Source organism: Astatotilapia calliptera, chromosome 2, assembly GCF_964374335.1.
Source record: "Astatotilapia calliptera chromosome 2, fAstCal68.1, whole genome shotgun sequence".
NCBI lineage: Eukaryota > Metazoa > Chordata > Actinopteri > Cichliformes > Cichlidae > Astatotilapia > Astatotilapia calliptera.
The window spans coordinates 23,278,047-23,295,476 of record NC_137423.1 but is presented as its reverse complement, the minus strand read 5'-3'; the positions used below and the strand labels follow the sequence as shown (position 1 = coordinate 23,295,476).

Genomic DNA, 17,430 nt, shown 5'->3' with positions numbered 1-17,430 from the left:
TGTTATTGTCACCATTCATCAGAGCCACTGGGTGCCACCTGCAGCCCAGACCCCCCCGGAAGCATGTAGAGAGAAGTGCCTTCCTGTTCTTCCTGACTTTTCCAACTCAGGATGATTTGCATGCGATGCTTGTTGGGCACGGCTTTTCAGGAGTAAAAAAAACGTCCATGTTTAGATTTTTCCTGTAAAACATTTCTCACATAGTCTGTGGGACAGCAGTTAGCAGTGATGAGTCCATGCTTTCACTCTAATCTACTATCACACAGTGCATGCCATAGATGTGCGACTAGCTACAAACTGCAGGGATGGTTAGAAACCTCTACCTGTCCTCTGAGCGAAAACGATTTTACATTCTCACTGCTTCCACGCCACAAGAGTTCAAAAGCAGAACAGCAGATTGAAATGCAAAACTCTGCAGTGAAACCATATTTGGGTGAAAGCTTGTTTGGCTTGTTTTCTGTTGCTGAGCACCTTATTTCTTTTTTTTTTGTTTTGTTAGGGTAGCTCTTGCCATCAAAGACTTAATAGGCTGTCTGATAACCATCTTCCATTGAAAAGCTAAAATATACGACTGCACACAGCCATGGATGCGCACTAAAACTTTGTGCTCTTGTGCTCACACACAAGCTTTCACATCCACACAACAGGCCACAGGAAGCAGGTGTTTTCACATGCCTGGAGGGAGGAATAGAGGAAGAGGGGGGAGAAGGTAAGCAAGCACAGAAAGAAGTGGGGGGGAAGAAAACTTGATGTGAACAGAGGAGAAAACAGAGATGGACGTGATGGAGGAAGGGATGACGAGCGCTGAGGTCATGAAGAAAGGGAGGCGGATCGAGACGGGGGGGGGGTGAAGAAGAAGAACTACAAGGAGCAAGGAGATTGCATAATACGTGGATGTGATGGAGGGTTTTCTCTGATGCTGCATGTGGCGTAGCTGGGAGTCAGGGAGGTCAAAGGCAGAAAGTTAAGCTAAATAATGTACACAAGAAGTGGCAGCTGCCAGAAAAATACACTCCATCTTTCACAGAGGCCTGCAGGATACATTCTAACTAGGAGAACACTGTACAGACAGTTAGCTTCTGTCTCATTATTTTAATGCAGGATAAAGTGACCAGGGCCGGAGCTATTTCTTTATTCAGACTCCAAACACTCAGCAGAGTAAGTTAGTTATAGTAATTCAAATCAGAGAGACTGTCTCTAAATGTGCACAGAGAGAGTAAAGAATCACAGATAACATAGGGGTTTCAAAGAGCTGACCATCAATATTAACTGAATACATCCAGGGTTAGCTCTTTTAATAAATTGTTAAATATAATAAATATATTTTACACATATTCCTTATGAATATGCGTCATATTGAAAGTTAGCTACTTTTTATTTATTGACATTTGTATTTTCTAACCTATTTCTGTATAGGCGATTCAAATTACAGCTTTCTCTGCTAAACCTGGCATCATTACAAGTCTCTCTCACAAACTTAGTTTAATTGGTTTTATATATTATACAGGACAATGCAGTGCACCTTCAAGGTGCTACAGTAGCACTAGCAGTGGATAGTGATGGCTGTGGGTAAAATCAGCCAGGGAAGACTTGTACACATGGAACTACAACTGGTGCTGGATAACAAGCCCTAAGTCCTTTAGGTCTGAAACGGTCTCATAGGTGAAATGACTGCATGTTGTGATATTGCTGAAATCATCCACCAGTATTTCTCCATTGTCCCACACTGTCAACAACATATCACAGTTTGAGAGATAGAACGGTGGAGTGTTTTTCAAGAAAGCATGAACGCAAATCAGTACTTGCACAGGCATGCATGCTCTGACAAAATACAGAGTGTAATGCGGAGCTACTGTAAAACAGGATACACCAGTGACTCAGAGAATTAATACGCAGGCACTGTTCTTCCAGTCCCAGGGAACGTGCAGCCATCTGAAAAGTGGAAATGGGTTTTGTAGACAGTGAAGGCAACGCTCTCCTCAGTTATATAAGAGAAAGGCCCTTAGCCTCTCTGCCTCACTCGCTGACACGCAGAAACACACACCCATACATGTAAGCACAGTCACATGGGCATTTATGCGCCATTAACAACAACATGCACACACCTGACAGGCAGAAAATCATTCTTAAGAAGAAACAGCCTGGGGAGGCTCTAACACAACCATCTACTCGGGTTTAGTCAGTGGCACTGCTATTTATCAGATTCTACAGCGTCCTACAAAACAGCATTAGCTGGTGGCTGCGGTAAGTTACAGCACCTTGACTGAGGAACAATGCTGAATGAACACTGATAAAGGATTCTAGGTCGCCACTGGCTCTGAGTGCAAACTGTACAAACGTGCAGTTATTTTGAGGTGGAGCTATTCCCATGGTTTCTCTCTCGGGACTCTAAAAGAAAGCCCAGGGTGAAACAAACGCTACACATTCATAGTGTGGTTGACAGAAATATCACTAGCTGGTGCTGTTCATTCCACACCAAATAATGAAGTTGTCAATGCAATGACTCATACATCCTGACAGATGAATACTGAATACATCAGAAGAGCATGTGAAGTGTGTGTGTGCATCAGAGGGTTGCAAAGAGGGTGTATCACATGGGGGCCAAAGACCCAGGATGCAAATACAAACGAAATCTGCGAGTGTCCGATTAAATTAGTGAACAGAAATTTTGTGCACTGTTACTCCCCGCGTGTGTTTAAGTGTGTGCATAAGGACGTTGTCCTTTTTTATCATTGCTCCATTTCTTGCCCAGCTAACCACTGCCTGCTGAGTCATGCGTTCATAATAAATAGATAGCATTGCATAATATGATTATGTCCAGACAGACCTAGGTTCGCCCAAACTTAATCATAGAAGATTTCTGTTGAAACTCTTAATCTGCATGAAGCTGTTAATAAGACAGTCCCCTTCACTGACAAGCTGACAGCAGAGCTTCAGGCACAGCATTAGTAACACACAGGAAACTGTCCTCTCATCTGCATAGGAATTAAAGACGCCTATTGCCAGAGTTTGTCAGAGGAGAGGAAAGGAGAGGAGAAGAGAGGAGAGACGAGGAGAGGAGGTTGACTGGGGGAGAAATCCATTTAAATGAAAGGGAGAAGAGAGGCGTCAGCATTAGCAGTTAATCCACTGCAGTGAGAATGCTTTCTCTGTGCCTGCGGCCTCCGGCCTCTACCAGTCATCCAAACAGGAAGACTATAATATACACTACGCTGTATCACAAACAAGAGCTTTTTAACAATGAAGACCTGGAGAGATCCATCCATCAATCATCTATATACTATCAGGTTAAGTCACCATGCGCCCCTTTGCTTTTTAAGGAGTCATATGAAATTTTGTTAAACAGTAACTATAATGACAATAAAGCTATCGTTACTGATTTTATTTGGATCCCAGCGTTTGAGCCTGCTCCAAATAAACTTTTCTCACCACTCAACCGCACACATAAGACACTGCCAGTGTTATGTGTCCATGTTCCCTACCCCAGGGGAGGACCACGACAAAGGGAGCATCTCTCTTCTTTTCTCTCCCACCCCTTTTTCTCTGCCTCTCTCTCTCTCACCCACACACTTTCTCTATTTAGCTCACGCTTAAAAAGGCTGCCTAAAGATAGAAGCAAGAAGATGAACTGGAGCCAGTGAGTGTCATGGCAACAGTGCGCAGTGTTTCACAAACACTATTTAGATCAGCAGGAGAAAAAAGTTATAATCAAAGCCTATAAATGCAGTAGTGTCACTTCTTCAAAGGCACAGCTTACAAAATTTCAATGGGAAGACATGCCAGGACCGAAAGCCCGGGGATCATAATTCAGCAGCTGAGCAGACAGCATTACTGCTATGAGAAGAGACTCCTTAATGTAATTCATATATTGTAGTCAGTCCTCATTGACTGCTTGTAAATAACTGGAAATTTGAGACTGATGTGGAAAATGCAACTTGTAGCAATATACCTTTGCAACTAAAAGCATTGAATTATGTGATTTCTGAGTAAAATAAAAAAATACTTTTCTGATACTACAAATAAATAATATTCTTTGAAGTTTCCATATTTACCCCAAAGCAGGCTGGTAAGCTGACTTTTAAACATGTAGCTCCATTCTGATATAATGTAAGAAAAATCTTTAAAACAAAGAGACTGTCACAGTGTGGTCTAACCGGTTTTACACCGCAGGAAATGCAGATTCTACATTCAAATTTTGGCCCTCTAAAGCAATGAAAAGGCTTAAGAGCTGTCTCATCCAAACTGTGATGTTAAAGAACTGAAGGATACATCTGATCTGAAAAGAAGCCTTTTTTTTATTTTGAGCTTTTTAAAAACAAACATAATTCACTCACTACACTTGTCGAAATAATGATGACAAAAGACTGTTTCTGGGGAAAAAATATCTTTTACGAGTTTATATCGAGTCCTTTAGAGACCTAGAAAAACTGAACACACATGGAACAAAGACTTGGAACCTGAAATCTCAGCGGAGGATTGGAAATTAGCTACTCAGATGCGCTTCAGATTAAAGCACTTTAATTATTACAATAAATGAATGATGCACAGAGGTGAAAGGAACAGTGAGTTTGGGAGTGCAGAGAGATTAAAACATTCTGGAAAAAGTAATGTGAGCAAATTATTAAAAGTTTCATTAGACCCAAAGTCATTTCTACTTGGATTGTACCCACAAAAGCACAGTTATATTAAAAAAGGAACAAACATCAGTGAACCTAATTTTTTCCTTTTTTGTGTCAAAAAGCTAAAAGCATAATTTTAGTGGTAGAAAAAACCCTAAAATGTTGCTCAAAGTTAGACAAATCATGGCAAGTTTGGGGGTAGAAAGAATAACATAAAGAAGACAACCAGACAACGTATGAAAAGGTTTGCAGACCCTTTTTGGGCACTGTTTGCTATATTGGGTCACGTGTATCAAAAAGAGGAGTGGTTTCCTGACACTTTATTTTTAGTCTTAATATTTTTCAAAACAAAAAACAGTGTTTGTCTTGTGCATTATAGTTCTGTAAGTAGAGCTGCTGGACCCAGCACTAGAAATGTGTGCCACTACCCTGTCAGGATGTATCAGAAGACTCTGTATCTCCTTTCACTAGAATCCTCTAGAGGCCACTTCCACTTCAAAGCATCGATTCCGAAATGCCTGGTTTCACCTCCCGAGCAGCGTTATTCCAGCATACTCTACAGCCAATTTTACACAACTGACACTCTAGACAGTTTTAAGAGAATCCAGCATGCAAAGAGTATTATTTAGAATTGACTGCTATTTCTCTATCTGCTGTGAAAATTAACAATTTGGTCTGAGTGAATTGCACTCGACACATTAAACAACACATCTGAAATGTTGGGTGTGCAACTCAGGATGAGTAATGGCCAAAGAGTACTGCGTGACATTAATCCACGTGGCCACCATCTTCACGGATCAGTCCCTTCATTATCTGATGAAACACTGAGCAACGCCTTGTAAACTCCAATATTAACGGTATCAGAGAGAAGCTATCAGTCATCATACCGTCCACTGTGTGCAGTGTTTTTTTTTTTTAATAAATCTGTCCAAAGGCCTGAAAAGTCTAAAAGGAAATAAAAGAAATAAAATTACGCAATGCCATTATTTGCAAGCGTGTGTATATTATACTCACTATGTTGACCTGTAGCGGTTCTGACCCAGGTCTTAACAGCCTCCTCCTCCTGCAGCTACCAGAACCTCCAGACCGCAGGCGCACTGAAGATGAGGACTGCCCCATGTCTGCTGGATAGAGACAAGAAGACATGCAGAACTGAGCATACATCAATTAACAATCTGCATATTTAAACGAATAAAAATATGGAACAATACCTGACTGTGGCAGGAGCAGGGCCAATGCAGTGAGAGTGCTGGGGGGGAGAGGCAGGGAGCGACACCGCTGGAGAGACGCCCTGTGTGGGGGCTCTAACGGTGACACACCCGGGGGGCGAGACAAGGCCTGGAGAACACTGACTAGTCAGGACACCTCAAATATTCCATACACGGTTACTCAGATGCACGCACACACACACAAGGCTGAATGCACACTCTCTCCTGCCCTTCACATTACTGCCTTGTCCCCCTTTTTTTTCTTTTTTTGTGCAGAGAATTAAAGTATTTCACATCCAGCAAGTCTATTCTGGTGCATTGGTCAGTGTGCATGCCCTGCAGCAAACCATGAGAGACTATACATCATGCCAACCAGGCAGTCTCTCAGGTTAAAATGAACTGACTCTGAGTTAGGGCAATGAGAGGTAGAGCTTATGGAAGCGATGAGGCAGAAAATTGGCCACAGAAAAAGAATGAGAGTGAAGGAGAGAGAAAGGGGAACCACAAGGGAGGACAGAAGAAAGTAAAAAGAAAGAAAGAGAGAGAGAAAGGCAGAAAGGGAGTATGAGAGCTAGGGATAAAAGCTGCATCCAAAAATGCAGGCAGAGGCTGAGCATTGTTGCAGCTAAACAGTGAGTGGTATATAAATACTGGGTTAGTACTGGGATGCCCTTCATAGTCTGTGGTGTGTCTTTGATTCATTATGGGCTTGTGCTATATTTGTCAGTGAGTTGGTGGAGACTACTAGTGAGACTTGGCCTACCTATTTTCCCTTTTTCAGTGTAAAAATGAGATATATTTATGTGTAATAGACACACCTACATAGACTTTATATAGCTGCATGTGTTGGTATATATATGGGACTACTTGTCGTGTCTATGTTCATATTTATATGTTTGCTTTTAGTGAGTTTAACATCTTACTCTGTGATGCAGTTCCGTGGACTGCGTCTCCCTAGTAACACTGGTTTCTATGACAGAGCAAGGCCTGGCGCGGGAAGTCATCCCTCTCTGCCCCAGAGAGTGTTGCACTGTGGTAGCAGGCCTGCGTCTCCTTCGGGAAAGTGAGCCGACCTCACTGTAATGGCTGTCGAGATCTCGGTCCGGGTTGGGTCTCCAAAGATCCAGGACAGCTGATGCCGGGCGAGGACGAGGGCGCAAGCGCTTCTGAGGTACAGAGGTCTTCTCTGTGCTCGAGTGGGGCAAGGCCGGGCCAGGCTGTCTTACACTGCAGCCTGTCTGGCTGGCAATCTGCTCACACAGCTGCGATTGGCACAGATACTCAGCAGTTTGGCCCAGATAAAGGTGCAACAATACATTTCTTGTGTAGGGAATTGAGAAAAATGTCTCTGCAGGTTCAACAAAATATACCTCAAATTTTTTTTATTTTAAAAGTTTCTACCCAGTAGCTTAATTGCAGTGGATCAGTAGGTAACTGAATGACAAGACTGTTGGCAAATCAAGGGAAACATCAGCACAACAGACATGTGGATTTCATTTTTAAATAATTTGTGATTACTGAGAAGGATTTTCTTGTCACACGCCATCACGTCCCCTAAACAGGGCTTTGCAGTGTAAATGTGACAAATTATTTTGGCACAACTTTGAGCTGTAACGCTCTTTTTAGCAAAGCTCGGTGTACACAGCTTCACAGTTTTTGCTGTCCATGTGCAATGCTCTTGCCAAACTTGTGTTAATTCAATAACTTATCTTGATGACAGGCCAAAACACATTTGTGCTGCTGTCAGGTTTGTATCACCTTGACAGCAGGTGATACAAACCTGATAGCAGCAAAAACTTTGTAACTACCAGCCTCTCACGTTCAAAATCATGAGTGCACGGCTGAATTAAATAGATCAATTTCACTTAATGAGGTACCACAATACTTGAAGCAAGGCTTTAAGTATTATGGTACTTGTATTAGTAGGGAAACAAGTTCCCCCAAAGCCAGTGGGTTGCAGTTAAGTCAGTGTGTGAATACATAATCAGTGTTTGCAGTTTCTCTTCTACTGCTGATCTGTGTACACATTTGGCACAAACAGTTCTGCAAAAAAATGAAGTTGTGTTTTATTCCATTTTCATGGCACAGCTACTTGGCTTGTGAACCTTAATTAGGCTGACATTTATCACCCTACAGATTTCAGCTAGCTCTTTTAAGGCTTACTTGTTTAGTTTTTCACTGACTTCAAAAAGCAGAACTCTCAACACACGCAGGTTTACTAAGCCCTTTAAAAAGATTTGGGTTAAATAAGTGAAATTCTGCCCTTCTTAAGGCTCAAAACATTTTCCATCTTGAAATTCTTCAGTAGGCTTCAAGTTAAGTTACATCTTGTAATACTGTTAAACATGAATTATTTTTATCTGCTAATTCCTCCTTCTGCCCCTATTATCTTTTCCATTTAAGAGTGGTATCAGCGTAGAACCCTGCTAATTTACAGTGGGACCAAACATTAGCACCCTTCCCAAAACACATGCTCCCAAAGCCCTTGCCTTTGCATAATAAGCCCCTATGAAAGTGTGCTGAGTACTGAGATGTCATATCTGATTTTGTCATTAGGAGCTGGGGCCAACATGTCCTGACTCGTTGCTGTGACTAGAAGGGAGATGACTAATTCTGCCACTGGAGTGAGAAGGGAAGGGTGCTGTCATGATGCGCGGATGTCACAGAACTCTGGGCTGCCGCAGTCCCACACACACACGCCTGGCTCTGTGGGAAACGTGGGGTTTTGTTGCAGGCTACAAAAGGCCGACTAAGCAAGAAAAGGCCAAATTCCTCCACTATGATGTTGTGCACCTTTACAGTTACTATTTCCTCTTTTCTCCAACAGATGGGGCAAAAGGACAACTGCAAAGCAGGTGCCCAAATCATGTCATAGTCTAGCTCTTTGAATGATTTTTGTTTTTTCCTGACACGTATGCTACCTGCATGCAACCAAATCACCCCTGGTCCCTTTTAGCTTCTATGTTTGTTGTTTTTTCAGAAGCAAAAGAATGACCATGATTAAAGCAGTTACATAAATGATATTTCCAGCATTTATGAAGTAATGACATGACGCATGCTTCTGGCAGTGTTAATATTGTGAATAAAAGCCTGCAATGGAATGTAGTTATGGCATAAAAACGTGACCCTTTACACATGAAAATGCCTTTGTCTAAAAAATAACAGAAAACCAAAGGTGGTTTAACAACACAAAGTACACACTTGTTTACTGAATGCATTCATTTGAATTCGGTGGCTCATTAGCTATTTAAAGTTACCTACCTTAAATATTTCCTCTGTGGAATCTGATGCTGGTACGCTATTGGTTGTGCTCTCTTTATCACCTTGTTGTGATTGGACATTCACTTCCTGTATCTGGTGGGAGTCAAGCGGAGCATCTTGGGAATCCTGCTCATTTCCTGTCTGTCCCGCTACATTTTTCTCTTGACAGAGAGAATCTGATTGGTCCCTTTCAACTTCTGCTTCACTTTCAGCCTCCGTGTTTAAGCCTAAATGAGGGACATGATTTTCTACTATGGCCTTGGACCGGAGGTTTGTCTCTCTGTCAGCAGGTTTGTCTGTAACTTCAAAACTCTGAAGGCCATTGACAGCCTGAGGTCCTGAGCAGGGCCTAAAGGCTTTAAGGACCACTGGAGGTGATCGTCCACCTGTCACAGGTGCTGGAGTGTCACCATTAAAGCTATTGGAGTGTAAGAATTTACTAGTCACTGGTGATGAAGGGGTAGGCTGGGATGTTGGAAGTCCTTCATTGTGAAGTGTCAGAGACACACTGTGAACATTGTCCACTGCGCGCTGTGGGGCCCGTGGGGAGCTCATCGGAGTCTTCTCCCCCTCCGGAGGAGAGAAGGAGCGTGATGTTGTTCGCCATCGTCTAGCTGTCTCTGCAAAGTTGTTGAAAAATTTGAAGAGACCACCAAAGTGCCCCTTGGTGTCCGACTGTTTTGGGGGAGGTGGCTGAAAGTCTCTGACACTCTCAAAGTCCACAGAGCCATAGTCTGAGTCTATTGTTTTGTCCAGTGAGGGAAGCTCAGAGTCAAAGCTCCTCTCTGAATACACAGGATTGGTCTTCCCCAAAAGGGAAATCCTCCTCAGGTAACTCCACACATCTTTGTGCCTCCTTCCTCCACTCCGGTGGGTCCTCGGGCTATCTCTAGTGCTTAGTTCTTCACAAGCTGCAGCAGTTTTGTTGCAGTTGGCTGAATTGTTGTGGCTTCTTTTAGTATAAGAAACTTTTTCAGATGGTTTGCAGCCATTCTGAGTCACAGCCTCGCCCGTTATAGTGGATTGATGGCCATCCATAGAAGTTGAGAGGTCAATGTCTTCAAACAAACAGTCAAACTGTGCTGTATAGCCAGCATATGAATGCCTCTGGCCACGCTGTCTAAGCGTGCCACCACTGGGCTGCTGAGGTGTGCCAATATCGCGGCAGAAAGACTCCTCATCCACCAAAGAGCTGGTAAACTTTGCAGTGGACAATTTCCCTGCCTTCCCTCTGAATACAGCCGGGGATTTAAGCTTCTTGAAGGATCGAACTTTGTCAGCGAATGAGAGTTTCGGGATGGAAGCCTCCCCAGGCAAAATCATGGAGTGGGGTCTCCTCTCCAGCTCTGAGACAGCTCGCTTTCGGTTCAGGATCCTCCAGATGCCCCCTGTGGCACGAGGCCTCCTGTTGACCTCCTGTCTGTCCTTGACAGGGGTCTGAGAAGAGGCAGCCTGGGTCTCTCCCTGCCCCTCTGCAGGCCCTGTTCCAGTCTCCTGAATATAAACACTGCTGGTCTCATTCTCCACATCCAGAGAAACATTAAACACTCGGTTGACAAACCCATTAGGGTTGTTGCTCTCAAGGGCAGGGTTGCCTGTCTGCTCCATCCTCTCTCATTCTACGGTGTCAGCTATCAGTTCCAATGGACATCATGTTTCAGGCCCTTCCCTTTCTCAATCACCTAGAGGAACAAAACCACATTTTTATTCAGGAGTTTGACATTAAACTGACTGCCTTGTCATTTTATATCATCCTTACTCCAATGTAACTCGCTCAGAATGCCTGCCTGTAGATGGGCACCACAAATTTGGGAAATATCAGCGGAGGATATTAAATAAACTGAATTTTATTCGCAGGTCAAACATTCAAGAATAACCAATACAATGAGCTTAAATACTGAAACGCCATGACAGTATTCAAAGTCTCATTCTGTGATTGCGAGAGGCAGACGTCTGTGCAACAAGTCAACACCCAGCTCCCCACTTTCCCAGTATTTTGCCCATATTATTCAAAGTAATTATTTACGACACAGTTGCCATCCACCATTTAAACCGAGAGGATGTGTTGTCATGGAAACACCCACTACAGAGATGTGTGGTTATTTCAGGACCGCTCCAGCTGTGACATCATCAGAGCTCAGATAAGCTCCCTCTGAGGAAGAAGATGCTCGGTGACACAGCGAACCCACCACATGCTAATAGCACCCTCTTCTACTGTAATCCCTTTAAATGTATGGAAGCATTTTGTGTAATTGGAGGCCCCCCAGCACAAATCTTTGTTGTTCCCTCAGATCACAACGAAAGATGCGTTTCAATTAAGCTGGCCTCTCAGCACAATTTTACAATTCAATTTACTGATAAGCCTTTCAGAGGGCTATTTAAATAAACAGTAGCTGCGCAAAAAGTTTAAAAAAAAATAATTAGAAAAAGAAGAAATGACAGTTTTACAAGCGCTGTCTAATTACACACATTAGCTAGTATTTATTTTAGCATTTAAACAGAAAAGTTCATGTACTTTTTTTAAATGGCTTTAAAAGACTGTTATTCTCTGATAGCAGCATTATGAGTTTTGCTCAGTGTTATACACCCTGCTTGGTAGTTATACTGTAATGAGATATACACTAAGTTTCACTAAGTTTTGGCTTTCAGTATTTATTGTGTCACAAAAGTTTTAAGGGCACCAGCAGCTCGCTCTACCCCGCTGTCAGTGAACGACAGACGGCTGCCGCACTGGGCGTTTAAGTCATTTTAAAAAAAATGGCGTCAATAAAATTAACGTTTGCCTAACGCTAGGCTGAAGTGTAAGACGGTCTTTTAAGTTTTTAACCACCTCAAAAGTGTTTTAAAAAGTGAAAACAAGGAGTCGAAATAGCGCAAAAGTCAGCCGATGTGGGCTTCGCTGTGAAATTCACGAACTTCATAAACTTGCTTGTCAAGTAACACCCGCGAAAAACGAACTGTCTTTTTCTCCCTTACAAGTCCTCCTGAAGAGAAGTTAGCTGTTGGAGCTCACAACTTACCTGAAAGCAGAAAGCTTCCCCCCTCCGTGTCAAACAGGCATCGTCGCTGCTGTCGTCAAAGTCAATAACAGCAGTCGCTATTAACGTCAGCCAGACTTATCCGCCGTCCTCTGCGGGCTTAACTTCTATCCATGAGTTAAGTCGTGGACTGCAGCGACTCCTTTGCCGATCACGTGTGTTTTGGGGCTTTTTTGTTGCCTGTGAAGTCCGTCCGCTATCCTCAAGACTCCGAGAACGAGTTGGACAAACCGGTGAACTCTTGCCCTGTAAGCTTCTACAGACGCCGACACTCTGATTTGTGATAAAGCTCTCACGCAGACAGAGAAACACACACCAACACCCCCTACACACACACACACACACACACACACACACACACACACACACACACACACACACACACACACCTAGACACACATGCCTGCACACCAGCAGAGCAGCTGTAATTATTTGAGTTAAACAGGCTCATAACAACGCGTTTAGAGCTAAATTATGCTGGAAACATTTCATTTTATAAATAATATTTATCACATTTTTAATCCCATTTTAAGTCTTCAGTTCATTAAAAACCCCTCATCTGTTTTCCACTCGCTTTTTAAGCACATATTTATGTATGTTTTGGTTTTTTCTCTTCTCTTCTATTTGTTGGGTGGATTTATGAGAAAGCACTTATAATTTCTAAAGGAACATCAGTGAAAACAAGTGATTGACTGAACTCTGGTCTCACTAGCTGATCCTCCTTTGGGATTTGCTCTGAATGTGAAAATCCTTCTATTGAAATGACACAATGGGGAGAGGGAGCTCTGGAGAGGCAGGGTGGTGGGGGGGCTGAAGGAATTCACAAAACTAAACAGCTCCAGAGCTCCATAGCTGTGAAAGAGGAGATGGTGGAAGAAGGGGCCTAAATTTAAACATTTCCTCTTTGTCCTGTTTTTGGGCCCATTGTCATCACATAGCGTTCTCCCTTCTGCACAGGAAGGAGTGGATCTGACATCAACGCTCTCGGGCTGACAATGCCAGGAAGTCTGTCTGACTGTATGTAAATATCTCTGCGTGTCCATGCTTCCCTTGCTTGCCCATGGAGCCGTACTCCTCTCCTCTGCTGTCCCTGGAGTGCTCCAGCGGTTGTAGTAGCAGCAAGACGGTGATTTACATGCTACACTTCCCCAGATAACTCATAAGCAGCTGTCACTGCGAATTAAAGCCACCTCATCTTCATATGACCCCCTCGTATGATGGAGCATCTTAGGTCACGTCTTCATTTGCCGAGCTAATGGCTTGCCCCCCCCCCCCCCCCTTTTTTTTTATACTATACATATAGAAAGCTACATTTGACTGATTTAAATTAATGCCTTCTGTCATTTCTTATGTGTTCTGTTCATCTTTTCTCATAAAGTTAACTTATGTCTTTGTTCCTCTCCTTTGCCTCCAGTCCCTCACTCCTTTCCTCCCTTCCCTTACTCACACTTCCTCAGAACCCCAAGCAGTCTTCCTGCTGTCCCCGGGCCATCACAAAAGACATCCTGGCTGAAACGGGACAAATGTTTCAGCTCAGATCTGGTTTGTACAGACAGAAAAAGCAGCCTCTGATCTTTGGAAAATAAACTCATTAAAGCAGCATCTTGTATGAGGGAATAGAAAGCGGGGAAATGGGCGATGAATGGAGATGGGCTTCTGCCTGAAATGATAAGTTCTGTTGGTGTCTGGCGAGCCGCGTGCATTACAGCGAGTTTATTTTGTTGCCCATTTACCCCGAGTGTTGAACACTCGGAACAGAGCTCTTTGAAATGATGTCACTGGCTTCTCGTTTTCAGAACAATCAGCCTCTTCCTCCTCTTCCTATGACACGGTCCGCACTCATTGGTTTTTGGTGGAGATTACTGGAGACAAACCCAGTTTAGGCCCAGCTGTAATTATTTCGCCAGTCTTTGTCAAAGCCGCTGAGTGAAAACAGGCTGCCGTGAAAAAGCCAGACAGACAGGGAAGGGAAGGAGGGAGGGAGGGGTTGGCCGATATGTTGTGATATCAAATGAAAGGCTTACTAAAAGCCTGGGAACTGGATTCGGGAGGTGTAGGTCATGTGAGAACAGCTGGGAAGTCGGGGAAATCTTGTTTTTCGGTGCAGGTGTTTGGAAAACACTGTGGAACTTTAGCACATGTCCCTAGATGGCGCCGATTGCTGTCACGACCGTGTATAAGACTCCTTATGCATGACCATGCTCTGATGTAAAGTCACACACACACCCATATTTGCCCACTTTTGGCGTAAAAACTATTTCCAGGTAGCACTCGCCTCCGGTGGCAGACAAGAGTTTGAATTACACTGACATTCCTGACATTCCCTCTGCACTGACCTGCATATTTCCTTGGCTTGGGTGCACATGGCACAATCCCCAAATCTCACTCACACACACACATCTGAGCTCATCCTACAAGCTAACGCTTTGACATTTGACTCTTTGAACCTTCCAATCACTTGGGTTAATCAATCATGAGCCTTTTTTTTTTTTGCACACTTACACACACACATAAATACCACCTCAGTCGGCACACGCATACGGACAGCTGGAATGTGCTGAAAGGTCTGAATGTTGCTGGTGATTGGAAGGTCTCACAAAATGACTTATCTAGCAGTGATCTGAGAGACAGCAAGAGGGAGAAAGAGGCGCAGGGAGGGAGGAAAAAAAAGGAATGAGGGGGATTTGACAGTGTGTGTGTGTGAGAGAGAGAGAGAGAGGCTTTCAGCTGGGGACTTTCAGCCATTATCAGGATGAATCTGAAAACAGGAAGGCGGGTTCCAATAAACAAGACGAGCGGAAGGCAAGCACAGTTCTACTTCCTGTTTTAGAGCAAGGGAGGAAACAGCAGATTTTTTAGGAATTTAAGTCATAAGTGCACTCTGGATGGACTTTCTTCATAAAACATTAAATGTTCTAGTTTTTTGGCATTTTCGGCATTTTTAGCATTCAGCATTTGTCCGGCCTAGTTTCGCATGTGGCTCAGTAGTTTCCTGCATGTCCTCTGTGTTTTGTGGCTGTCAAAAATCTAAACTTCGATGATGCAGATATTCACCCCAGTTCTTTATCAGTGCGTTGTTTATTTGTATCTTTCTATACGGGCCCTCGGGGTGAACTGAACTTGGCTGTGTTTTTGGGTCAGTAAAAGTGACAGAAAAGCACCCTGGCACCATTTCCACTCATCTGGGTGCTTCCAGATTCTTCAGAGAGCAGTGTTTCTGACTGGGAAAACCCAGGGGACTTTGGAAAAGAAGGGTGGGATTATAGTCAGCAGAGGAGGGCTGAGGAGAACAAAAGGATATAAAAACTTTGAAGATCATTCTGCATCTTCTCAGCACAATGTGTCAGTACATCTGAGCTGAGTCAAGGTCTGAGATCTTAGGCGAGATCTCTTACACGATCAGTAGCATGATTGATAGTAAACCGGCATTCCTCGCACTGAGTCGTCACTGGAAAAGTCCTTTTAGAGTTGTCTGTTTTATCTCCGTGATGAATGTTGACCTCTGACCACGTCATTGTTTCTGGTCAGTGTCCGCTGTGCTGGTTTAGCTGTTGAAATCAAGTTTAACCAACTGTGTTTTTAACAGATACGAAACAATAGCTCTATAATGAGGCCTATCATTTATCTCCCTTTCTTCTCCCTGTGTCCTCTCAGCTTTCTGTGAACTGTCTCCTGGCAAAGGGAAATACATGGAAGTGCTCTTCCAATCATCAGATACTCTGTATAAAGGAAGGTGGTAAAAGGATGCCTCTATAAGTAGCATAACAAAATTATTCTTTTATAATCCCACAAAACTCATCCAAAAGCAAATGCTGCTTATCTGGTAGTCACTTACTAAGTATTGTCTGGAATTCTAACACAAGCCTCATTTCTTTAAACTAAAAATTGTATTTTTATTCACTTAGTTGCAGTTTTTATGTCTATGGGCCAACCCAGCTCTGTGTGCTATTTCTATAGCCACAGCAGACCCTTAGATTACAATAGCAGAACATGGTTCAGCTCTTGGCGCTGAGAAGAGTGCATAAATGTGCAAATGCCAACATACCAGTATTTACAATATATGGAAAATGGACAGACATTGTATATTCTGGACTTTGCATTTACTTGTGTACACTCAGTGCCATCTGAACAACTGTCCCCCCCTAGATCCTCACTGTTTGGGATTGTGTGATTTGCCAAATATGCAAATACAATTGGGTAAAGAGAGACATCTGGAGGAACCAACTGAAACTGTCCTCTTTTTACACCAGGGACATGAGGGATGTTTTTTTCTTCTACTAAATCAAGTCTCTAAACAGAAAATACACAATAAGTTTCAAAAAACAATAACTTATGTCACTGAAATATGCTGTCACTCCTGTAAATACTTTTAATAGTGTAACAGTTTATATAATGCAGTCCACACAGCACCCTGCAGTTAAATATGTCCTCCACATGATGGCACTCTGGTTCTTTTAAAGCGTGCCGCTTCATCTCGCAAGTTGCTTTGGATTACAAGACAATCCTTTATTATTAAAAATCAGATATACAATGCATTTGAGAATATTGTCTATTTCACACAGGCAAATCCAGTTTTCAGGGGAATCAGAATGATAAAGTGAAACTGGAGGAATGGATCTAAAATGATGAAATGAAATGAACCAAATTTCCAATGAGGATTTTAATTAACTACCAGAGTTCCAAGGTTTATTTCACTCTCTCATCGGATTATTGGCAATTGTTGGAGGTTCAATAAGAAACTGCTACCAAACCTGATAAAGGGGTTGTGATTGTGTTCAGCACTAGTCTGCACCTGAATCCAGGCTCGCTATAAATGAAAAAAAGTTGTCGTAAGGCTTTGGGCACCGTACTCTGTAATAAATATCTCGTTACATGTGCAGTAATTCCACAGAAACAGGCAGGATTCCTGCTACTGCATGTGCTTTACGAGGAATCCTCTCCAGTGGGATTCAGCCTTTAGCCGTGTGTCAATCAATGGATCATGGCCGTACTGTTCAAGCTGTGACCACAGATACATTTTTTTTTTCAGAAAATGTGCCCTGGGCTAAAAAGTAATTTGGTGTGAAAGTAAAGCATTAGACCTCGGAGATGTGGCTAGCATTAAACTTAGATGTGATTAAAGCCACAGGCATCGATTGGATCTCTGTTACAAGGTACCGAGCCTCGGGATGTTCTTCAAAACAGCGGAATCCCTCCATTCAATATCATGATTTTCCCATGTAACACTGTGAAATCATTTTATTTGCTTTGCACATTTGCAAAAATGTTGAGAAAAATAACAGTAACATGATCTGCCACTTTTTT

At 42.9% G+C, this 17,430-nt stretch overlaps 1 protein-coding gene across 9 annotated transcripts in view; it reads right to left on the bottom strand.

Moving 5' to 3' along the window:
- arhgef9a (Cdc42 guanine nucleotide exchange factor (GEF) 9a) overlaps positions 1 to 12,477 on the bottom strand; it is a 54,599-nt gene extending 42,122 nt beyond the window's left edge. For 6 of the 9 annotated variants that reach the window (XM_080287616.1, XM_080287625.1, XM_026188342.2 and 3 more), the window contains exons 1-5: positions 12,109 to 12,477; positions 9,089 to 10,770; positions 6,751 to 7,089; positions 5,831 to 5,957; positions 5,634 to 5,743 (exon numbers count right to left, since the gene is read on the bottom strand). In XM_080287616.1, coding sequence (XP_080143742.1) covers positions 5,634 to 5,743; positions 5,831 to 5,957; positions 6,751 to 7,089; positions 9,089 to 10,696 — 2,184 coding nt within the window. In that variant the 5' untranslated portion in view covers positions 10,697 to 10,770; positions 12,109 to 12,477. The remainder of the gene's footprint in view (positions 1 to 5,633; positions 5,744 to 5,830; positions 5,958 to 6,750; positions 7,090 to 9,088; positions 10,771 to 12,108) is intronic. The other 3 variants (XM_080287619.1, XM_080287628.1, XM_080287644.1) reach the window with 2 other exon arrangements.
- Between the last annotated feature and the right edge of the window lie 4,953 nt (positions 12,478 to 17,430).